Below are 19,990 nucleotides of genomic sequence, written 5' to 3'. Positions count from 1 at the left end.
AGCTGCAGGCACTGCAGGCAGGACTGCAAGGAGTTCTCAGGGAGAATTTCACCTCAAGAAAGGAGAAACAAGGCACTTTCTTGCAGAATAACATCACTGAGACAAAGACTTTTCTGGATTGCTTAACAGTCAGAAAACACCATACAAAGTCTCAAAAAAAAAAAAAAAAAGAAAAGTAAAATTAAAATACCTACACTAGCCAGTGCCTTTCAGAACCGTATTTACAATAATTAGAAACTCAATCCAAACCTCTGGATCCAATTTGTTCCAGAACACTTGAAACTAAACCAGCAGTTGTTAACAGTTACCATCCAGGACAATTTGAGACCAAACCAGGTTTAAGGTGTTCCAAGCTTTATTTTCACCTGGAAAAAATTGTGTTTAGGCTTCTGCTTTAAATAATCTGAATTGTTCTAGAGATTAAGCCCCCAACTCCTTTGGACACAGCGAAGGGGTGAGCACACCACTGCCTTACTTGGGTTGGGCTAAGCAACATTTAAGTAATTCTAAACCTGCAATGTGTTACAGAAGTTGCCCAAACTGAACATATTCTCTGCAATTTCCTTCTCTAGAACAATACAGGCTAAGCAGATGCCTTTAACATGTCTCTCTTATCTGGGGTATTCACTGTCTTATCACCTAAAACTCTTTGGGGGTAGAAGCTGCTGGTATCATCCCAAGAGAGATATGATTTCCAAAAATATCCTGAGGTTGTGTGCACACACTGCTCACCCCCAGCCCTGCTTCCTGCAACACTCCTGAGCAAACAGTGCCGAGGCAGCCTGAGAACAGCCCCAAGAAAACAAACACACATTCTCCTATTTGCAACCTTTATTTCATGAATAATTAAGAAGAAAACATGGCGACATTGGCAAATTGAAGGCATACATACTAAATACTCATACAGAATACATCATGGAGAAAGTAAAATGCCCAGGTCTCTAGTGGTCCTTGCAAACTGAAAGCATATTGGGTCCTCCAAAAGGTTTAGCTTAACACAGGCTTGCTGACTTCTCATGTTCCAATCGTGGCCAACTTGTGTCTTTCAAACCACAAATACAATTGGAACACTCAGATTTTCCTCAGAGCTGCATTTCTCAGCTCCAACCAGAAGCAAACAACATGTTTTTAACTCCTTGCCATTTAAATATCTACACTAATACACCAGCCTAAGTATTCAAGACATAAGCACTTGTTGAAACACGTTCCATGTTACCAGAACCTGCAGGAGCACCTATCTGCACACACATTTACACATGTGGGTACATCTGTACATTGATGCAAAGCCTCTCTCTATGTAAGATATGTGTAAACTATTCAAAAGGGTTCTGGAAAAAAAAGCAAAGTACTTGCACTTGTCTGGAGGAATTTCTAAACCCATCCACAGACTGACACACAGCAGCTGTGTTCCAGGGAAGAGTAAAACCAATACAAATCAGAAAAGCTGGAAGGATGAGAAGAGGTTTTAGAGTCACTGGGTTTTAGATCATCTTTAAAGGCCATGGAAAGTGAGCTTTAAATTAGCTATTTAGGAGATACCATTACTGGCTGCAGTGTCATCTCAAACAAGGTTAGTCCTTATCCAGTATAGTGCTGTGAACTCAGACTGAGGCATCAATAAATTCTGTTTTTCCACCAAGCCCAAAATTCCTCACACTTCTGCCAGTTCTGCCTCACACCTGAACAGGAAGCACCCTCCAGGAGGAGGAGGGTACCAATTAATGCCCTTCTGGGTTTGATCAGGGCAGTTGTCCAGCAGGAAATGGGATCACTGACTGACTTCAGATACTCTGAACAACTCCTGATCATTACTGACCTAAAGTGAACTTACAGTCTGGAGGCAAACTACTCTATGCCTTGTTTAGTAGTGTATACTTTCTTCCCATTAGAGAATATACAGAAAAAACACATTTCTTTTCAAAAAAACCCTTCAGATACATATAAAAGTGCTACTTATAGACAGAAAAATTAACCTTACAATACACACAAAACCAAACGTTTCTATCAAACTGAAATGTTGTAAGTTACAAGGATTAATTACTTGAGAATGATACATGTATTTGTGCCCTCCTAGATGAACTGATTTCCAAGTAACCATCCTAAAATGAACAAATGCAATAATTGGAAACCATTAAAAGCCTCCAGAGAAATTTCAACAATGGAATAAAAAAAAAAAAAAATTAAAAAAAAAAGAAAAAAAAAGGAGCCCCTTTTTCCTCATTTGTTGAAAGAGCTCAGAATCAAAAATGGACAATTCCATTATTGCAAGTGCAGTCCACAGAACAGGTCAGTTGATGAACTGTGGAACTGGGACTGCCAATGGCTCCTGTGCAGCAGGAAATGTCTGCTGGGCTCCCTCACTGCCACATAAATACATCAGCTACAAGCAATTAAAATCATACATGGATCGCTAGGTGAAAATGCACATCACACATTCCTGCGCTGGGGCAGAGCAGGTTCCAAGCCTTGACTTCCCCAAGCAACTTCCTCATCTTCTAGAACTATGCAAAATACAAAAGCCTTAGAAAAGTGCAACAAAACTAGCTTTATGACATTTTTCTTTCCATTTCCATAAATACAATCTCATAAAAATATTATTAAACAGAAGCATACTTCCCAGTGGAGAACTAACAGGCCACATTTCAGCTTTCAGTAAATGATTTTGTCTAAACTGAAAACCCCTGAAAATAGGGGATTCAAATGAAACCAGCTTAATTGCATCAGGCTGCTGTGATATTGTGCCAAAGTTTACCCTGCTGCTCTGCATCCCCAGGTGCTGCTGGGACTGATGGGAAGGAAGCCCACATGCAGCTCTGGGGCAGGCAGTGGCCTTGGGGTAAGGAAGATTCCAAGCAAAAGCTAATGTCACTTGGAAGGAAGTCATCTGGGATTCATAGGTTTTACTAAAGCTTCATTGGGAGGAAATAATTCTAATATCCCAGAATGAATTTGCTCAGGAGATCAGGACAGTGGCTTTGTCAAACCAAGCTCAAGGGCGCTGCATCCAAACAACTTTAGGCAAGTGTAGCAAAAACACAAAGAAAAAATATTTGTATCAATTAACAGAAATCAGATCTGTACAAACCTCAACCTTTAAAGTTATTTAGCATTAATTACCCACAGCATACTTGCTACATATTCCAGATGCTGAACATCTTGGGTTAGATAATTATAGAGTGTCCTACAAGGCTGACTGTGAAATCAGGGAGCACAACAGAAGAACCTTAGATGAAGGAGGGACACAGCAAGCCACACAGTAATTTAAAACCCATCCAGCCACTCTCCTGTGAAAGCAGGAACACTATTAAAAATACCTTTCTAAATAGGGACAATTGAATGTATTAAGGGCTGTCTGTGTTTTGCCAGTCCACACACACTACCTTGGCAAAGCACAGTGCCATGTCCAGCACTCCTGGCTGACAAAGATATTAAATAGCCCTTCTCACCAAATAATGCCTCAAACTGGTTAATATTAGACTAAATAAAGGATACACTAATGGCAGCTTAAGGAAGGAGTGGCAGAAATAGAGCTCACAGAACATAAAAAGCAAACAGAAATAAATATTTACCAAGTCTAGGGAAGGACCACAAACAAACCATACAGTTAACTCAGTCCATCCATGAACATGGCTATTTTAAGGTTCTCTTTCTACACCATCTCAGCACAACTCACAGTAGGCAGAAAGCAGCATGAAGATGGATTCCTTCCAGAAGAATTTTGCCCCTTAGGAGCTCCTGCCTGGGGCTGTGTTAGCTGCAAGAGGCAAACAAGAAGTGAAGTCCCCACAGGAGTCACAGTTACACAGTTTAAGGGTGCAACTTTCACTTCAGCCTTTGGAAGGAACTGTCACACACCACCTGAACCCCAGGCAGTGTCCCCAGAGCAGGCACAGGCAGGAAGAAAAACACCCACAAGTTCTCCAAATCTCCAGTTTCCCAAATAATCTGGGTTAAAACTAGGCTGGAATAAAAACTGTGCCCTGGGCCAAATCTGTGCAGAAACAGAACTGAGTGAAAGTAATCTGGTGATGCAAAAGAACCCAAATGTCTGGAGTGTTCAGACTGAAAAAAGCTAAAACTTAACAGTGAGATGAGGAAGAGAAATGAGACTCCATTCCCAGGGCAGAGCCTCAGCTCCCAGCACTGCACCATGGCAGGAGGGCTCCTGCTCAGTTCTGCTCATGCACCTGAAACCAGAGCATCCCCTCTGCCACGACAGGAACTGGAGTCTACACCAATAAATTAAAACAGAGTTCATTCAGCTCTGACAAATTAAGGGCCTTCTAAGACACAATGATGGACATTACAGAAAAACACAAACAGTGGAAATATTTCATAAAATTGGAGACTAAAAATTATCAGAATCACTACATGGAACTCAAAGAATATATTCTATGCAAAATAGACAAAAACCTACCTTTAAATTGGAACATGTCACAATTATATACTATATTCTGGAGAAACTATCCACAAACACAAATTTAAAAGTGGAAATTTCATTTTTTTCAGTTTTTCAGAGGCATGGGAATAAGGGCCAGAGATTCACACTGGAGATACTAAATTAGTGTTTCTATTGAAACAAACAGCCAAATCAAACTGAGTTAAACAAAACCAACTGAAGCCCAAACCCAGTGTAACACCCATGGAAGTGTTTCCATCCCCAGGATGCAGAGGATGAACAGCTGTACCTGCACCAGGTGTCCACAGCTCCATCCTGCTGCCCACCCTGGCCAGGAGTAACCCTGATGTTCCACAGCACAGGCTTTTGCAAGGCACATAGAAAATAGAAATGGATGACAACATATTTTCAGTACATTCAGAAATACCTTCTGGGTTAAAAGGGAAATAAGTCAGCATCAACTTGCACTTGACATGAACAGAAAAGCAGGCTGTTTGAGGATTAACTATGAACAGAAAACACAACAGTGTATTTATTCCACATCCAGAAGGGCTACTGCTGTTTTTCCTCATGAGCAACTGAAAGTGGTTTGAACCTTCAGGAAGAGCCACACTGGAGTGCAGCTTTGTGTTTGCTTTGCTCTCCCATTGCTTCATTCCTCCCATGGGCAGCCCCTGACACAAAGGCTCAGACACATCAGGACACAGAAACCTCTTCTGAAGCCCAGGGCTCCTGGGCTGGGTTCACAGAGTTTTATCACACAGATCACAGCAAGAAGAAGTTCACAGAGCTCTGAAGTTCATAACGAGATCCCTATTACAATTACTGCTAGCTTTTCTCTCTCTTCCTTTCTGAAGACCAGCAGTTCATGTTTCAACAGAAGGGATCTGCCAAACATGATTTCTCCTTTGACAAGTGGTGACACTCTCAGGGTTACTGCAGTTAAGGACTGATAACATTCCAGGTAAATGAAGGTGACCATTGGACAGAAAAAAAATCAGCTCAAAGCTTGAATTACCTCACCAAAACGGGTGATGAGTGAATTTAGATCAAGAAATGCTATCCTTTTCATTAGAAAAATATTATTTTTTAACTCTAAGGCAATGAATAAGACAATCATAGATAAGGATATCAGTTCAGAGGATAAACAGAAGGGTTTTAAAACACTGATTGGCAAAATGTGGAATTCAATAACAGGAGATAGAAAGCAAGACAGCACTAATGTGTATTTCCACTAAGACTATTCTTATTGAAACTAATGAAGTAAAAAAAAAAAATTTGAAGAAATATAGAGGAGAGGAAAATGCATTTCAGACTTTTATTAAAATCTATTAATGAAGATCTTTCACTTGAAACCTCGCTTGTAACAATTGTCTTTAGATTATGCTGGCTCTTCAAATGCACCAGTTAATAATCTGAGGGTCTCTACTTCTAGTTCTAAAGAGCTGCAAGAATGTTTGAGACACCACTGCTCTGCAAACTTCTCCAAAGGCCCTCAGCACAGGTTAAATAGTTATTTTGCAAAGTTCCATAATTCTCACAGGCACATATCAGTGTAAGTGTGTACTGTTATACAATGCTAGAGACATGCTGAATTATTACTCTTCACATGGGCTATGTTCTTCAGATGATGGGGTTTTGGATTTGGCAATACTTTTGAGTTAAATCTGTGCTTTTTTACCATGAAGAAGTTTCACAGATGCAAGCACAGTTGCATTCACTGGGTTAACATCTATGACATTCAAACTGTCCTTAACAGTCGTAAGAGCACCATAGAACAGATTTATTTTCTTTACAATGGGGTTACTGCTGAAAGAGCCTGTGCTTATAAATAGCAGCTGTTACAGAACTCACTGCTCACGTTGGCTTCTGCTTAATATTAATGAGATGTTCCATGGCTGAACTGCTGGTAAGTGCTCAGAAAAGCAAGAGGCAGAAGCAATGACAGAGTGAAGTCTCCCCTGGATTTGACAAACAAGATTACAACAAACAGCTCGTGACAAAGGGAGCCACGAACATTCCACAGCAGGCCCTCAAGTGCCAGCACCTATCAACTCTATGATAGCTAAGGCACTTAAACTCTTTTGCCCAAGAGCTGCTAAATGAATGCAGGTACATTTTCAGAAAGAAAAAGAAGTTGAGCAGACTAAAGTTTCTCAATTCCTTCCTTGTGACAGTGAGTCATTTCCACGCAGTATTTGAGACGGCTGGGTGGACACACATTACATCAGTTCCTCCACAGTCCTTCCCAGAGAACATCTCACCTCCTGTCACTCAGATGAGCATGTGCAAGACCAAGGAAAAACACACAGAAAACATGGCAAAGTTGGATTTTGAGACAAACTACTTCATTATTACACCTTATGGAGAGTATCTTCTCTGCAGAGGAAATGCTGTCCCAGTTGCACAGTTCCAGCACAGCCATCCATGATCTGTGCTCGTGTTGCTGCAGGGGAAAGCAGCACAGGCAGAGCAGGGAGAGAGCAAGGAACAAGCCAGACAGGGGGTGATCAGTGATTCATTGCTGTTAGAGTGGAAGCACAGGGACTTTGCACAGATTCCTTGTAGTGTACCCTGAAAGCCAGGAGCTGCATGTGCTAGTCTCTACAATCCATAAGATAAAGATGAAAGCCACATCACTGTGACAGAGGTAGGCTTATAATGAAGCTTTAGGATGAAGACTTCTTCTGTGCCAGATTTTTCGAGGTATCAAGAGCACTTTTCCCCTCAATTTGTCATTATGGAATCAAAGCTTGTTTTCCTAGAATATTGTGCACATTTTAAAGGATGGAAAATAGCTGTATAGGCAGTAACTAAGTTACCATTAAGAACTCTACTGTATGGGGCTGCCCATATGCTGTGGGTAGAATATTCAGAGTCTGTGAAATCAGGATGCTACAGAAAGTTCAGTGATAAGATGCCATGTTATCCTTTTCCTTCTCAAAGCTTTATCTGTACATTCAGTCTCCTATATGCCAGAGGAAGCATTCATCTCTCTCCCAGCAAAGAAAGTTTCAGGAAGTCTGACTGGAAAGGCAGCACAGAAGTAGTTCAGGCTCTTTAGGCTACATAATTAATCTGAATAGCTTAATAACTTGGGTTATTCCAAGCACTGTGGCAACAAGTTCTTACTTATAAACAGTTGTTCCCATGCTTAGTAGCTGAAGCAATCCATGATAGTGTCACTGAAGTCTGAGGGGACTCAAATGTTGCCAGTTTTGAGTGAAATGGGGATTAGCATTTCAGTAAGATTTCCATCTGGTAGCTCACGTTGCTTGTATCCCATGGATGTGCTGAACGATTGGGGTTCAGGTTTCAAAGTATTTGTAAATTGCTGTAACATACAGCATGACATTCTGCCAGTCCGGACGCTCCGTTCGCACCATTTCATTGATGTCCTGTCACAGAAAACACATCGGTCAAAAGCAGCAGTGGAAACCCTGAGAGCAGTGTGGCACTGCTTTCACGCATTCCTGCCCATGGGAAATCTGTCAAGTTTCCACAATTTAAAGCACTGATGAAGAAAGCTCTGTTTTCTTCCATATATCTTGGTATTACAAACTGCAATGAATAGCATATCTGCAGACAGCTCTTTTGTTGACTTAAGATTGAAATGCCTGATGCTGTGCATGCTCAAGCTGTGCCCCACTGAGCACAGCTGGTACAACAGTCAGACTTTAGTGTTCACAGAACCCTGCACCAGCCCTGCAAATCAACACAACCCACCCAGGAGCTGTGAGCCACAGAATCAAGGCCCAGCTATTAATTAAAGTTCAAAATTCCCATGCGGTTAAGCACCAATAAATAACTGACTCTCATCTACCCTCTTCAGCACATCTACAAAGCAAAGCAGAGTGATGCAGTTCCTAGGAATTTCTGTTTACTCTGTCTGAAAGCTTTGGATGCAGGAATCTCCAGAAGTTGTGAGTTCTTTTAGCTGAACATCTTCACAGAATGAGTAACTTCTACTTGCATTCCACTCCTGTTTACACACAGTAGGTTTCACACCCTTCTTAGCCCCTCACTCATGTAATATGGATGAGAAAAAATGCACAAACCTCCCCATCACACACAGTGTGCATGCAGGTATGCAAATAGCTGCTAACTTCTTCAGATGGATGCAATTTGCACTTAGACTGAATTCCATTCCACCTGCCTGTTTGGAGTCTCTAATGAAGTACATCACAAAAAGGAAGGGCAGACAGCAACCATTTGGACTAAGGCTGAGTTATGCAAGAATTTCTGTAGTTATTTTCCACTATCTCATTCTTACATCAGCACTTGGTGAAAAACTTCCACATCTCAAGTCAGTGCCAAAGTCAAAGTAGGAAAGCCCAGGAGCTGCGCTGCCATTGTCAGCAAACACAATGCTGGGGGGTAAAAGCTCTGATAAGGATCAAGGAAAGTGTTATTTTTAAAAACTCTGTTGTACTGTTAGTTGCTAACTATGGCAGCTTTGTTAGAACTTAGGTTGCAAAAGTATCACTTAAATCTCATTTCTGATAGTGGCCATTTCAGCTGAGTTTTTGTGATCACTCACAAGGGTTTGGATACTCCCAACTCCACACCTTCAGAAATACTCCTGTTCTAGTAAACACTCTACTGCTGAAAACTAATTCTTTTATTGTGACATTTGTGTAAGACAACTTTTAAACCATCACTGAAAAAACCTTACAACTATTTTCAATGATGACAAAAGTCTAACCTTAAGAGGCAAATCTCAACTCACACTACACTGAGAAAAAGGAACAAATTACATTGCTTGATTTGTAGCTCCAGAGTTCAAAAAATCCTGAATAATTTAGAAGTAGGTCAGAGACAGGACAGATTTAATGGATTATTGAAATCTTACTCTCAAATTATTCTCAAAAAAATTCCACTGCTGTCATTAATATTTATTTTCATATTGGGAGCTAAGTGTTGGTGAACCTTCCTTTTAATGCTTAACCAGTCATTATTTAGTGCAATAACCTCTAGCTGAGCTCATCTGCTGCTATTTTTAAGTATAAACATCCAGATCTTTTGAAACTACAAAATGGAGTTATTTGGATTTTATAAGTGGGTCATAATTAATTCAATATACATTTAAATCTTACCAGAGTAGATTTGATGCCAACACTTTCAGCTGCCTGAAAAGCCAAAGTGAAATTTCTTCTCTGCATGAGATATAAAAACATGTTAGAAAACAAGGAAATACTATTTCAAACACAACAAAATGGTCTTAAGAATGTTCATAATAATGCTACTACTTAAACTTCAAATGGAGTATATAATTAGACTTCAGTAATTTTAAAGAGCCATAGGAATGAATGTGTTTTCATATCATCCAAAAATTCATAAAAAATGTTATTGCCTGTTCAGAAGATAATGCTGAATATCATTGTCAGTGAAGAACAGCTGAGTTATAAAATGCTAAAGAAGAGATTATTTATTCTCTGAAAAGAATAAATAAATAAAATATCTTCATGCATTAATGAAATAATATTTTGGTTTTAGGATCTATTATCATTGATTGTACACCCTGGGCTAATCAGTAGGTAGGAACTGTGACAGACCAGAACACAAAGAGATTTACGGAAATCCTAGTAACACTGGAGTTTTCAGAACTCAGATTAGTTCACAGGTCTTTATTAACTCATGTTAACCAAAGCACTGCAGTCCTGGGAATGGGATTTTGAATGCCTTACCTTGTCCTGGCTGTTCAGCTCTTGATAGGGAATATGGGCAGGGAGGTAAGTGTGGAGAACTGCACAGAAAGCCAGGCCATCATTCCAGCTGCTGCTGAAGTTTGTGATGTCAATATTCTTGAAGGAAAACAAAAATAGAAGCAATATTACAATTGTAATCTAACAATTATTACATGCTACCAATTGATCAATACTTCTTTTTAATACCTTCAAAGAAATTGGCACAGAAAGTGGACAGCGCAGTATCAAAGTTCTGTGGTAAGAACTGCACTACTAACAGAGGAAAACAAAATAATGTAGTGATAAGAAAGTCAGTTATTTTATATATTGATTTCTTGATAAGTGTAAGTCCTCCCTCCCCCATACAAGGGTAAAATGTGTGCTTGAGTGTGTGTCAAAAGGTGTAAAATGTTGTGCTACAGAAAGTAATGGATTTGGTGCAACTGTACCACAAACACAAATTTAAAAGTGAAAATTTCACTCAGTCTTTCAGAGGCATGGGAATAAGGGCCAGAGATTCACATTGGAGACACTAAATTAGTGTTTCTATTGAAACAAACAGCCAAATCAAACTGGGTTAAACCAAACCGACTGAAGCCCAAACCCAGTGTAACACCCATGGAAGTGTTTCCATGGCCAGGATTAGAGGATGAGCAGCTGTACCTGCACCAGGTGTCCCACAGCTCCATCCTGCTGCCCACCCTGATGTTACAGCACAGCCCCAAGACAGAAAAGCAAATGAGTCAAAGACTTGTACCCCAAATCCCTGATCAGACAACATGCTCCTATCTCTGCTCATGTTCATTCTATTTTCTGCTTCTACTACATTCATATCCAGACAAAATTTTTAAATTATAAGGGAAAGTATTTTCTCTTTTAAACAAACCATTTCTCTATAGAAACTGATGGGAACAAGAAGACGAGTAAAAGTTAACTTTCATTTGGAAATAAAGATGTTCCAGCAGATTTAGTGCTGACAGTAGCAGGGAATCTTTGGGATTGAAACTGAAATTGAAAACTGCTGTCTTGCACTCTTGATCTTTTAGTTCCCGTAGGAAACTCAGTGGCACTGGTAAATGCATCTCCTGAGACTGTATAAATTATTGGAGAGTCAGCCCAGTCCAAAAGAGTTATGAACAAGATGCCTCAGTGACCTTTTAAATGAGTGTATATTTGGCTGTTGGCAGTCAAACAATGCTAGAGAGGCTAAGTGGATAGCAGTCAGTTTAAACTTTAATTAGGAAACAACCAGTAACAACAATATATCATATCTCTTTTACACTCTCATGGAGAAATATAAATATAAATATGCTTTAATATCTAACCCACTTAACTGGGCTGAAGCAGAAGTATTGTATTTGCAGAGAAATGCCCCAATGAAGGCAGGAATGATCCATCTGACTTTATGTTCACAGAAGGCTAATTTATTACTTTATTATCTATATTATATTAAAGAATACTGTACTAAACTATGCTAAAGAACACAGAAAAGATATTTACTCAATGTAAAAAAGATAATAATAAGAACTTGTAACTCTTTTTAGAGTCTCAAGACAGGTTGGCCAATGAGACAAAACAGAAGGCTAATTTATTACTTTATGATACTATATTATATTAAAGAATACTATACTAAACTATGCTAAAGAACACAGAAAAGATACTTACTCAGTGTTAAAAATAATAAGAACTTGTAACTCTTTTTAGAGTCTCAAAACAGGTTGGCCAATGAGACAAAACAACTCACAGCAGAATTTAATGAAACAATCACCTTTGGGTAAAAAATCTCTAAACACATTCCAAAGGAGCAAAACACAAGAGAAACAAATGAGATAAGAATTGGTTTCCTTTTCTCTGAGGCTTCTCAGGAAAAAAATTCTAAGTGAAAGAATTTTTTCACTTAGAAAAAAATTCTTTCATTTAGAATTTTTTTAAAAAACGTAAATGCTACACAGAAGTTTACTTAGTTTTCAAAGTTTCAGCAGCAGAAACCTCCAGTGACAGAAGTGCAGGATCACAATCAATCACCTGAGCCAGCCTTTCACCTGACAGCAATTTAGTCATAATCATCATCATCATCATCATCATCAGCTGTCTGGGACAGGACACTGCAAGTGGTCATTGCTTGTCGGGTTTTCTGGTCTGTTTGAAGGGCCTGGAAAGGCCCGGAGTGGCCTTGGGGCAGCCCGCGTATCGAAGGACGAGAAGAGGCTTCAGTTCTTCTTTCGGTTTTTATGTTTATTAATTGTTTATCTAAAAGATGTTCTTTCAGCCCGACAGAGCTCTGCTCAGCAGCCAGCCATGAGCACACTGTGTTGCTCTCCGTAAAGCCACCTATCTTTATACCCATTGTTACGTGTACAATATTTATCATTTTTCCCCAATACCATTTATTCTTATAACTCAGTGCACTTTCAGTAATAACCAATCCGAAAGTGCCACCATCACCAAAGAAGATGGAGGAGGAGAAGAAGAAGAAGAAGAAGGACAGGACACGCCCCAATTCCTCCATCTTACTTCTCTAAACCCCCCTGTACATAAATCCTAAACCCTGTGTCTCACCCTCTAATTAACTAATCCCTTCACCATTCACCCCGGTGAAGCCCTCATCCTTGTCATCTCCTGTGTAGGATCAAAGTCCAGCCCCCAGACACTTCTGGAACATTCCAGGACTCCCGAGCCCCCCAAGGGTGGTCTCGGTGGCTCAGCACCTCAGGACTGAGATCCTGAGATCCGACAATTGCTAAGGCAGAGAACTCCACCCAGAGCCAGCGCTCTGTGCCAGGCAGCCCAGGCCACTTGCACTTCAAATGGACAACAGCCACAACCTCCTCTGACAGAGGAAAAAAACAAAACTCTGGGCAATTTCTCGAAGAATGTGAGGGAAATCTGGGTTTCCTGCCCAGCTCCAGCCCCTGTGCTGTGCGGTGGCCCCGGGCTGGGGCTCCGTGTACGTGCTGGGGCTCACAGCGGAGCCCCCCGGGCTGTGGGAACTGCTCTGCTCACAGCTTCCTCCAGCCACAGGCTGGGAAAACTCAACACCAAAAGGGAACAAAATAAAGGCAGAAAAGAAAAAAAAAAAAAAAAAAAAAAAAAAAAAAAAAAAGCACTCTCTTTTTTCCTCAAGAGAGACAGGAAATTGGATTTAAATTAATGCATGGTTAAAGCTTTCTAAATGTTACTTAAATTAAGGAAGCATATGCAACACATAGGATGAGGTTTTAAGGAAAAAAAAGGGGAAAATGTCAGATTGCTAAAGCAAATAAATTTCTACATGTGTCAATTTACAGAAGTCACTTTTGGGGAAGTTCTCTCCTCCTACCCTGTACCCAACAAGGCCTCAGGCTCACATCTGTGTCATTAAGATGGATAAAGGCAGGAGAGGGGCTTGTTCTGTCACAGACTTGTGTGGCAAGCTGGCTGTAAAAATCAGGTGTGAATGACCCTGTGTGCTTTGCTACACAATCCACTGAGGGAGAAAAACTCAAACCTGGTTTTCCCCTCCCTTTCCCTGAGATGAGCAAGTGATGTGGGAAGGGGAGGAGAAAGATGTACACTGGCACTGCCACAATGAAATTACAACAAGCAAAAGTCTTCTCTTCAACATCACAATTGGACAAACTAAAAACTTCACTTTAATATTAGTAAGTATTCATAGAATGATGAATTTTTAATATAAACACTGGGATGAAAAAGGGCCACTCAAAGTACACCTACACATTTGGTTGGTTCTCAAACAAAACCAAACTCAAAATACCCCACTTTTCTAAATCATCTTGTAGGGTCCAGCTTTTATTATTAAGACAACAAGCAGAAAGCAAGCCTATCATCCAAGAATTTTAATGTATCCAGAGAAGCTGAATTAAATACAACGGAAGGAAACAATTAAAAGGGACTGGTTTCTGTTTCCAATTGCTCTAAGCATTATGAATTATTATTACCTCTCAGACTAAAAGAAGTATAATATTAGTCAGACAGTAAAAACAAATCTAGAAAGGGGACAGATTGTCATTTAAACTGAAAATTTAATTTTTCATGTAGGGCTTTGAGCACATAACTGGCACATTTAAATACGGCAAATTTTATTTCCTAAATGCTTTTAACTACTTGTGGTTTTTTTGAAAAAGCTTGGTCAGTATAATGAAATCAATCTTGCATTAAGCCCTTATTTCTCAAAGAACTGATGGTAAACAGAACATCAATCTAAAATCTCTGCCATAATTTCTTCTTTGTTACTGCTTTTATTAAGTAATTGGCTCTATTAAGAGAATTCTGCTGGAATCTAATCTAGAATTATTCTTCAAGACATTTCAGACCACAAAGTATTAAAGCAACTGAAGGACATACTTTCAGATAAATTGTCAAATGAGGAAAAAGCTTTTCTGGAGATAAACGAACTAGAAGGGCATTTATCATTCTTTGTCTATTAATGATTAATGGGTAGGATGGCAGCAAAGCCAACTCTGTGTTTGGGGTAGATGGTTTTTAAATAGGTGATTTTTACAAAAGTTAAGCAGCACATCATTGTCATAAAAAGATCTGTGGAAGACACTTTCCAACCAGGAGTAAACAACAGAGTTGCAAATTTGTAAGACTTTGTGGAGACAGAACATAAAAATATCAAGTGAAAAATAGATGGTACCAGAACAACCTGGTAGATCCACAACCAAGCAGCTGAACTGGAAACTGCAGAGCAGGAGCAGCCACCACAAAATGAGGATTCCCTTGAGCTCACATAGAAAAGACTACAAACAGTATTCCCCATGAAACTTTCTATACTGCTTAACAGACTGAACTTTGTAGAACATCAATCTATCAATCTCTGCAAACCTACGGCTTTTCTAAAACTCACCATTTTAAAGAGGTTTTACCCACTATATTGCTAATTTTAAAATTTTCTCCTATTGCTTTTTGCAATAATTCTAAATTAATAGAGGATCTAAAGTCAGTGAAAATACTTTTTCTTTAAAAACCAAGAAACTGATGTTAACTATTATAACCCACTAACTCTTCAATTTTTTTATCTCCCCAGAAAACTTCCACAGCTAAAAATCCCACAAACATCAAGAAACCCAACTACAGAAAGCATGGTTTCTAACTTGCAGCTACAAATTAGGAACAAAGCAATTTTGATCACTTTTTTAGACACATCCCCAGCTTCAATCTCCCTGAACTCCAGCAGAGCATCCTGCACAGCAGCCATTTCTCCACCCTTGTTCTGCAAAGGAGGAGAGACTCCCATATCCAAACTTGGTTTGGCTCTCAAAAGAGTCAGGACATGAAGAAAATAAAAGCATGTGTCCATGTCTCTGTTGCATTAGTAATTAAATAAGTGGGTTGAGAAAACAAAGCCATTAATATGATTCTGTGCTATAATATTTTAAAGCTTTAAAACAAGATTTGAAGTTCAAGTGTGCAGACCTTGGCAGGCTTCTTCCCATGGCAGAAAATGACTAGTAAAATGCTTTTAAAAGCTTTTAAAGATACTCCCTTTTTTTTGTGGATGTATCCATTACAGAAGATTACAAAGGTTAACTACAACTCCATTGAATCAGGATTCACTGACTCTCAAATCATGGAATAAAGCTGTGCCTATCTGCTCCTGGCCGTGGGTGAGAACATGAAAATATTTCTGGAATAGACTTAGCAGAATCCCAGCTACTGCCTCTTCAATGCCAGCTTCTGGAAAGGCAGTAAATGGCAAATATAGACCATCAAAACCCTTCAACACTGACTGGTAATGTTTCTTTCCATACCAAACACATGTTATTTTTCACTCTGGGCATAAAGAAGAACCATAAAAGAAACAGTCATTCTCACAAAATCCAGTAATAGCTTCAGACATTAATGTCTGAAACACTTAGAGGTACAGACAGCTTCATAATTTATTCTAAATTTTGTCATAATTAAGTCTAACAAGTTGACATTTCCCTTGTATCACAATCCAATCCAAACAAAAAAAGGAAGCATGTCTTTCCATAACTCAATGATTTTTGGCTAAAGCATCAGCTTAAACCAAGGAGAGAAGTGTTTTGGCATCCTGACTGCTCTGATGAATCAACCAGACAGCACAGAATGCACACCCTGGAGTCACTATTTGAACACAGGCTTACATAAGCACACTCATGGCCTTTTCTTGTGCATTTTTAAAATCAATATAGCACTTTGAATAGAATATGGCCTGGCTCAGTGTTGATACGTTTAAAAAAAAAGGAATCTGAACCATTTTTTACTTCAATTTTTGTTATTCTACACTTATGGCCCAACCACAAATGAAAGCATTGCTTGATTCCAAGGTGCATTGAGCACAGCATTCAATTTTTTGTAAAACATCTAGCTCTGATCTGTACAGGAGGTAAAAATTAGGTCCTTGCAGCAAAAGTCTATCCAGAAATCAGCATTGAAGACAAGTACTACATGGCTACACTAAGTGTATCTGTACCTAGAAAGTGTGTAAATCTTAAAGAAAATTTTTTAACAAAAAATTAGTCTATTCTTGTTGCAATTTTGTGACAGTTGCTTTTTTGGTGCCAGACTTCTGGGAGTGAATTATCTTTCAGAATGCTGACAGAAATGGAAAATAAATGGAAATACTGGTGGAGATAAGAATGGGTAAGGATGTGTGTGTGTATCCTGTTTGTTAGTCCTCTTTTAACATGAAACATGCATGCTCACATCCTTTTGAGGACTTTTATTAGCTGTGTACTCAAAATGAAAGTAGCTGTGTTCCAGCCAGGGTAAATGCTCCCTAACAGCTGGATGGGATTACTTTATGCTTTGAAGATATCTGGAATTTATGACAGTTTTATGACAGTGCACATATTTCAGAGGAGCCAGGAGGATTCTCTCCTCTGAAAAATGCAGCACTTGGCTCTGTGCTGTGCAGCAAAGCTAACACACAATGAAATTTCAACTATTTTGTGAAAACTAAAGGTGATTTGCTCCTCTTTTATCCACAAGCTTATCTTGAGAGCAGCTCTGCTCTCTCTCAGGCCAGAGCACAATGAGCTCAGGAACCTGGGTGTGCAACTGTGCCAGCACTGAACAGGCTCAGGGTGGAATTAATTCAGAACCTGCCAGTCCTGCACTGCCTTCTGCACATCACCATCCTCCAAACTGAGCTCCAAGGAGAAATCCTGCCTGCAAACAGCATTCAGGCAGCATGGCAAAAGCTACAACATTGTAAGAGATGAAGTTCATTCAGGTTTTTACACCGGTAAATTCTCTTATTTTCTTTGGCTGTATCAACCTGGTTTTCTTACTGAGGTCTTGAAAAAACATTTGGAACACAGTTAAATATTAACAACTACATTTAAAGGTGACTATTCGTTTATTCCCCTCCAAATTTACTTGAATAAATCAAGAAAAGTGTACAATGAAGTAATTTACAGGGTTTTTAAACAGGGTTTATTCCACTATAAAGGACTGAAATTAAGAGCTTCACCACACTATCACATTTGAATTATTTAGCATTCACAAAGTTTCAAGCTTCTAAAGCAGAAATAAGGACCTAAGACTTTTAATCAAAAGCTTGAAAGCATTTTCTAGAAGGGATTGAAAGCAGGAGTTATTTCTCTTCCATTTCACTTAAGCTGACAAAAACCCCATACCAGTTGTACCAGCCAATTCTGTAGGCCTGTATTCTCCATAAGTATCTTGTGAATAAAGAAAACTTTCTCTCTTTGAAACAGGACAGACTTTGCTGTGGGTTTTTTTTTTTTTGTTGTTGTTTTATTCTCTTTAAGAAGAGAAATTAATTTTATTTAATAAAATAAATATCAGCAGTATTTTCCCCTGCTGATAAGGAAAATATCAGCAGCTCCACCACACCTGGTGTTTAACAGGCTAAACCACTGGCAGCTCACCTAGAACTCTGTACACCTTCAAAAAAATTCTAGAAATTAAGATTTGTATCTGGTTACTTGTGTGATTACTATTTTTTAGTATTTATTAGCTATTTTCCACTATCCAGTGTGAAATATAACACCAGAGATAAAAGGCAAAACAATGCCAGGAGCAAACATGTCTCTGTTAGAAAAGGAGCTTTAACTCAAGGTGCATGGCTCCATCTTCCCTGTGAAACACCAACAGCTGAAATAATTTTCTATAAATACTTTACATACATTAATGCATAAAGAGCTACAGCTGTGAGACATCACATCCAGGTGAGAGAGAGAAAACAAGACCAAAAAAGTGATTATTGTTGGCAGTGGATGAATCAGTTGTGATTTTAACACATCTTGAAAAATACTGGCTAACAGGGCTTTACCCAAGTATTGGTAGTTTAATATGAATAGGACAAAAGTAAGAAAGGAATTATTCTGAAACAAAAGGTTTCTAATCCTTTCTTTTCTTTTGCTTGTTTCCAATGATGGTTACAATCTTCCAGGTAATTTTAGAACTGGTTACAGACTCCATCTACAAGTACCTTTCCTTTTGCCTGCCACATTGCAGCTAATATTGGATAGAAATTGGTGACTGGATGGAAGGGATCTCCTGCTCTTCCTAGAGAGGGCTGGGATATTTGGGACTTGTGTTTTGCAGCAGCTCAGAGACAGAGGAGCCTGTCCCTGCAGCTCAGAAAGCTCGGGCTGGCTCTCACCCAGGTGCTAAAGCAATAAAACAACAGTGGGACAGAGGAAAAGCAGAAGTTCTGATGGCAGGAAATGGTGAGAAAAGGGAGCTGGGGCAGAGTGTGAGATACCTGGAAGAGCTGGAGGTAAAGAGGGTACCCTGTCCATGCTTGGATGGAGGGGAAGGAAGAGGAGCTGAGTACAGGACTGAATGAGGAAGGGAGACATTCATGACCCTGATGCTTGTCTCCTGTTTGGCAGCTTTGAACACACACAGTTTTAAAATAAAATTAAATGAAGCAGAGATTCATTGAAAATAAAAAAAAAGAAAAAGATCCTTATCTGTTATTGATAACATTGAGATGCCAGAAATCTGGATAAGCACTGTTCACAATGAATACACTGCTGGGTACGTTTAAAACATTAGAATACCACCAACACAGTGTTCAACCAGAACTGAATTTCAGGGGATGCTGAAAATAATCAAATTCTGTACAACAAAGAAATGAAAAATGAGTGTGCCTAAAGCAAAAGCCATTCTTCTCCCAGAACTACTTAATATAACCTCCTGATACTATCTCACAATTTCAATGAAGGCATTGCAGTGGCTCTGCAGATGCTCTGTGCTTTCTCAGCACCATGCTGCAGGTTCTGAAGCAAGTACAGAAAGTCTCAAAAAACTCTCTTTGAGGAGTGTTGATAAAACTCCAGGAATTAGAAGCAGCAATCTGTAGAATCAGAAGTGTATTCTTCAATGTGCACACAACTAGAGAGTGAAAAGTTTGGAATAATTTCTATCACTTTTCCTAACCAGATTAACGAAGCTGTCAAATTCATCTTTCATTTCAAGACAATATGGGAAAATATTTTTGCACTTAGTTTGAGGATTTATAAAGCAATGTAACATCCTGCCTTTTTTAAAACGTGGGGAAGGAGAAAGGCTCTTTCCACAAAGCTGCTTCTCCTCAGAAATAGCACAGCTGAGTATCAGACGTGCACAGGAAGAGGGGGAGGGCTATATCCCAGCCTGTCCATTGTGCTGGAGGAGCACTTTTCCTATGGATGGGCCACCATCCTGTTATGTGGCTCTCAACTTCCTCCTGCATTGTGAGCCTCAAGTCATGGAAAGAGTAAAGTTCTTAAACTGAGGATTGTGTTGGGAACTCCAAACACTTTCAATACAAGTTAACCAAACAAATACATCATGGTCAGACTATTAACATCCTGGTTTAGTTTGCTGAAGCCACTATTCTTTTGAAAAAATAATGTAATCAGGAGAACTCTGGACAGTTATCTTGTTGGTTCTTTTGGCTTCTGATAACATTTGGACCAAG

At 39.3% G+C, this 19,990-nt stretch overlaps 1 protein-coding gene across 2 annotated transcripts in view; it reads right to left on the bottom strand.

Annotated features, from left to right (window-relative positions):
- Positions 1 to 813: 813 nt before the first annotated feature.
- Positions 814 to 19,990, bottom strand: part of SPECC1L (sperm antigen with calponin homology and coiled-coil domains 1 like) — a 69,143-nt gene continuing 49,966 nt past the window's right edge. For both annotated transcript variants that reach the window (XM_074554593.1, XM_074554592.1), the window contains 3 exons: positions 10,087 to 10,203; positions 9,496 to 9,555; positions 814 to 7,797 (listed from right to left, as the gene is read on the bottom strand). In XM_074554593.1, coding sequence (XP_074410694.1) covers positions 7,708 to 7,797; positions 9,496 to 9,555; positions 10,087 to 10,203 — 267 coding nt within the window. In that variant the 3' untranslated portion in view covers positions 814 to 7,707. The remainder of the gene's footprint in view (positions 7,798 to 9,495; positions 9,556 to 10,086; positions 10,204 to 19,990) is intronic.

This window comes from Zonotrichia albicollis, chromosome 18, assembly GCF_047830755.1.
Source record: "Zonotrichia albicollis isolate bZonAlb1 chromosome 18, bZonAlb1.hap1, whole genome shotgun sequence".
NCBI lineage: Eukaryota > Metazoa > Chordata > Aves > Passeriformes > Passerellidae > Zonotrichia > Zonotrichia albicollis.
The sequence above is the reverse complement of the archived record's forward strand: the minus strand, read 5'-3'. Positions and strand labels throughout refer to the sequence as shown.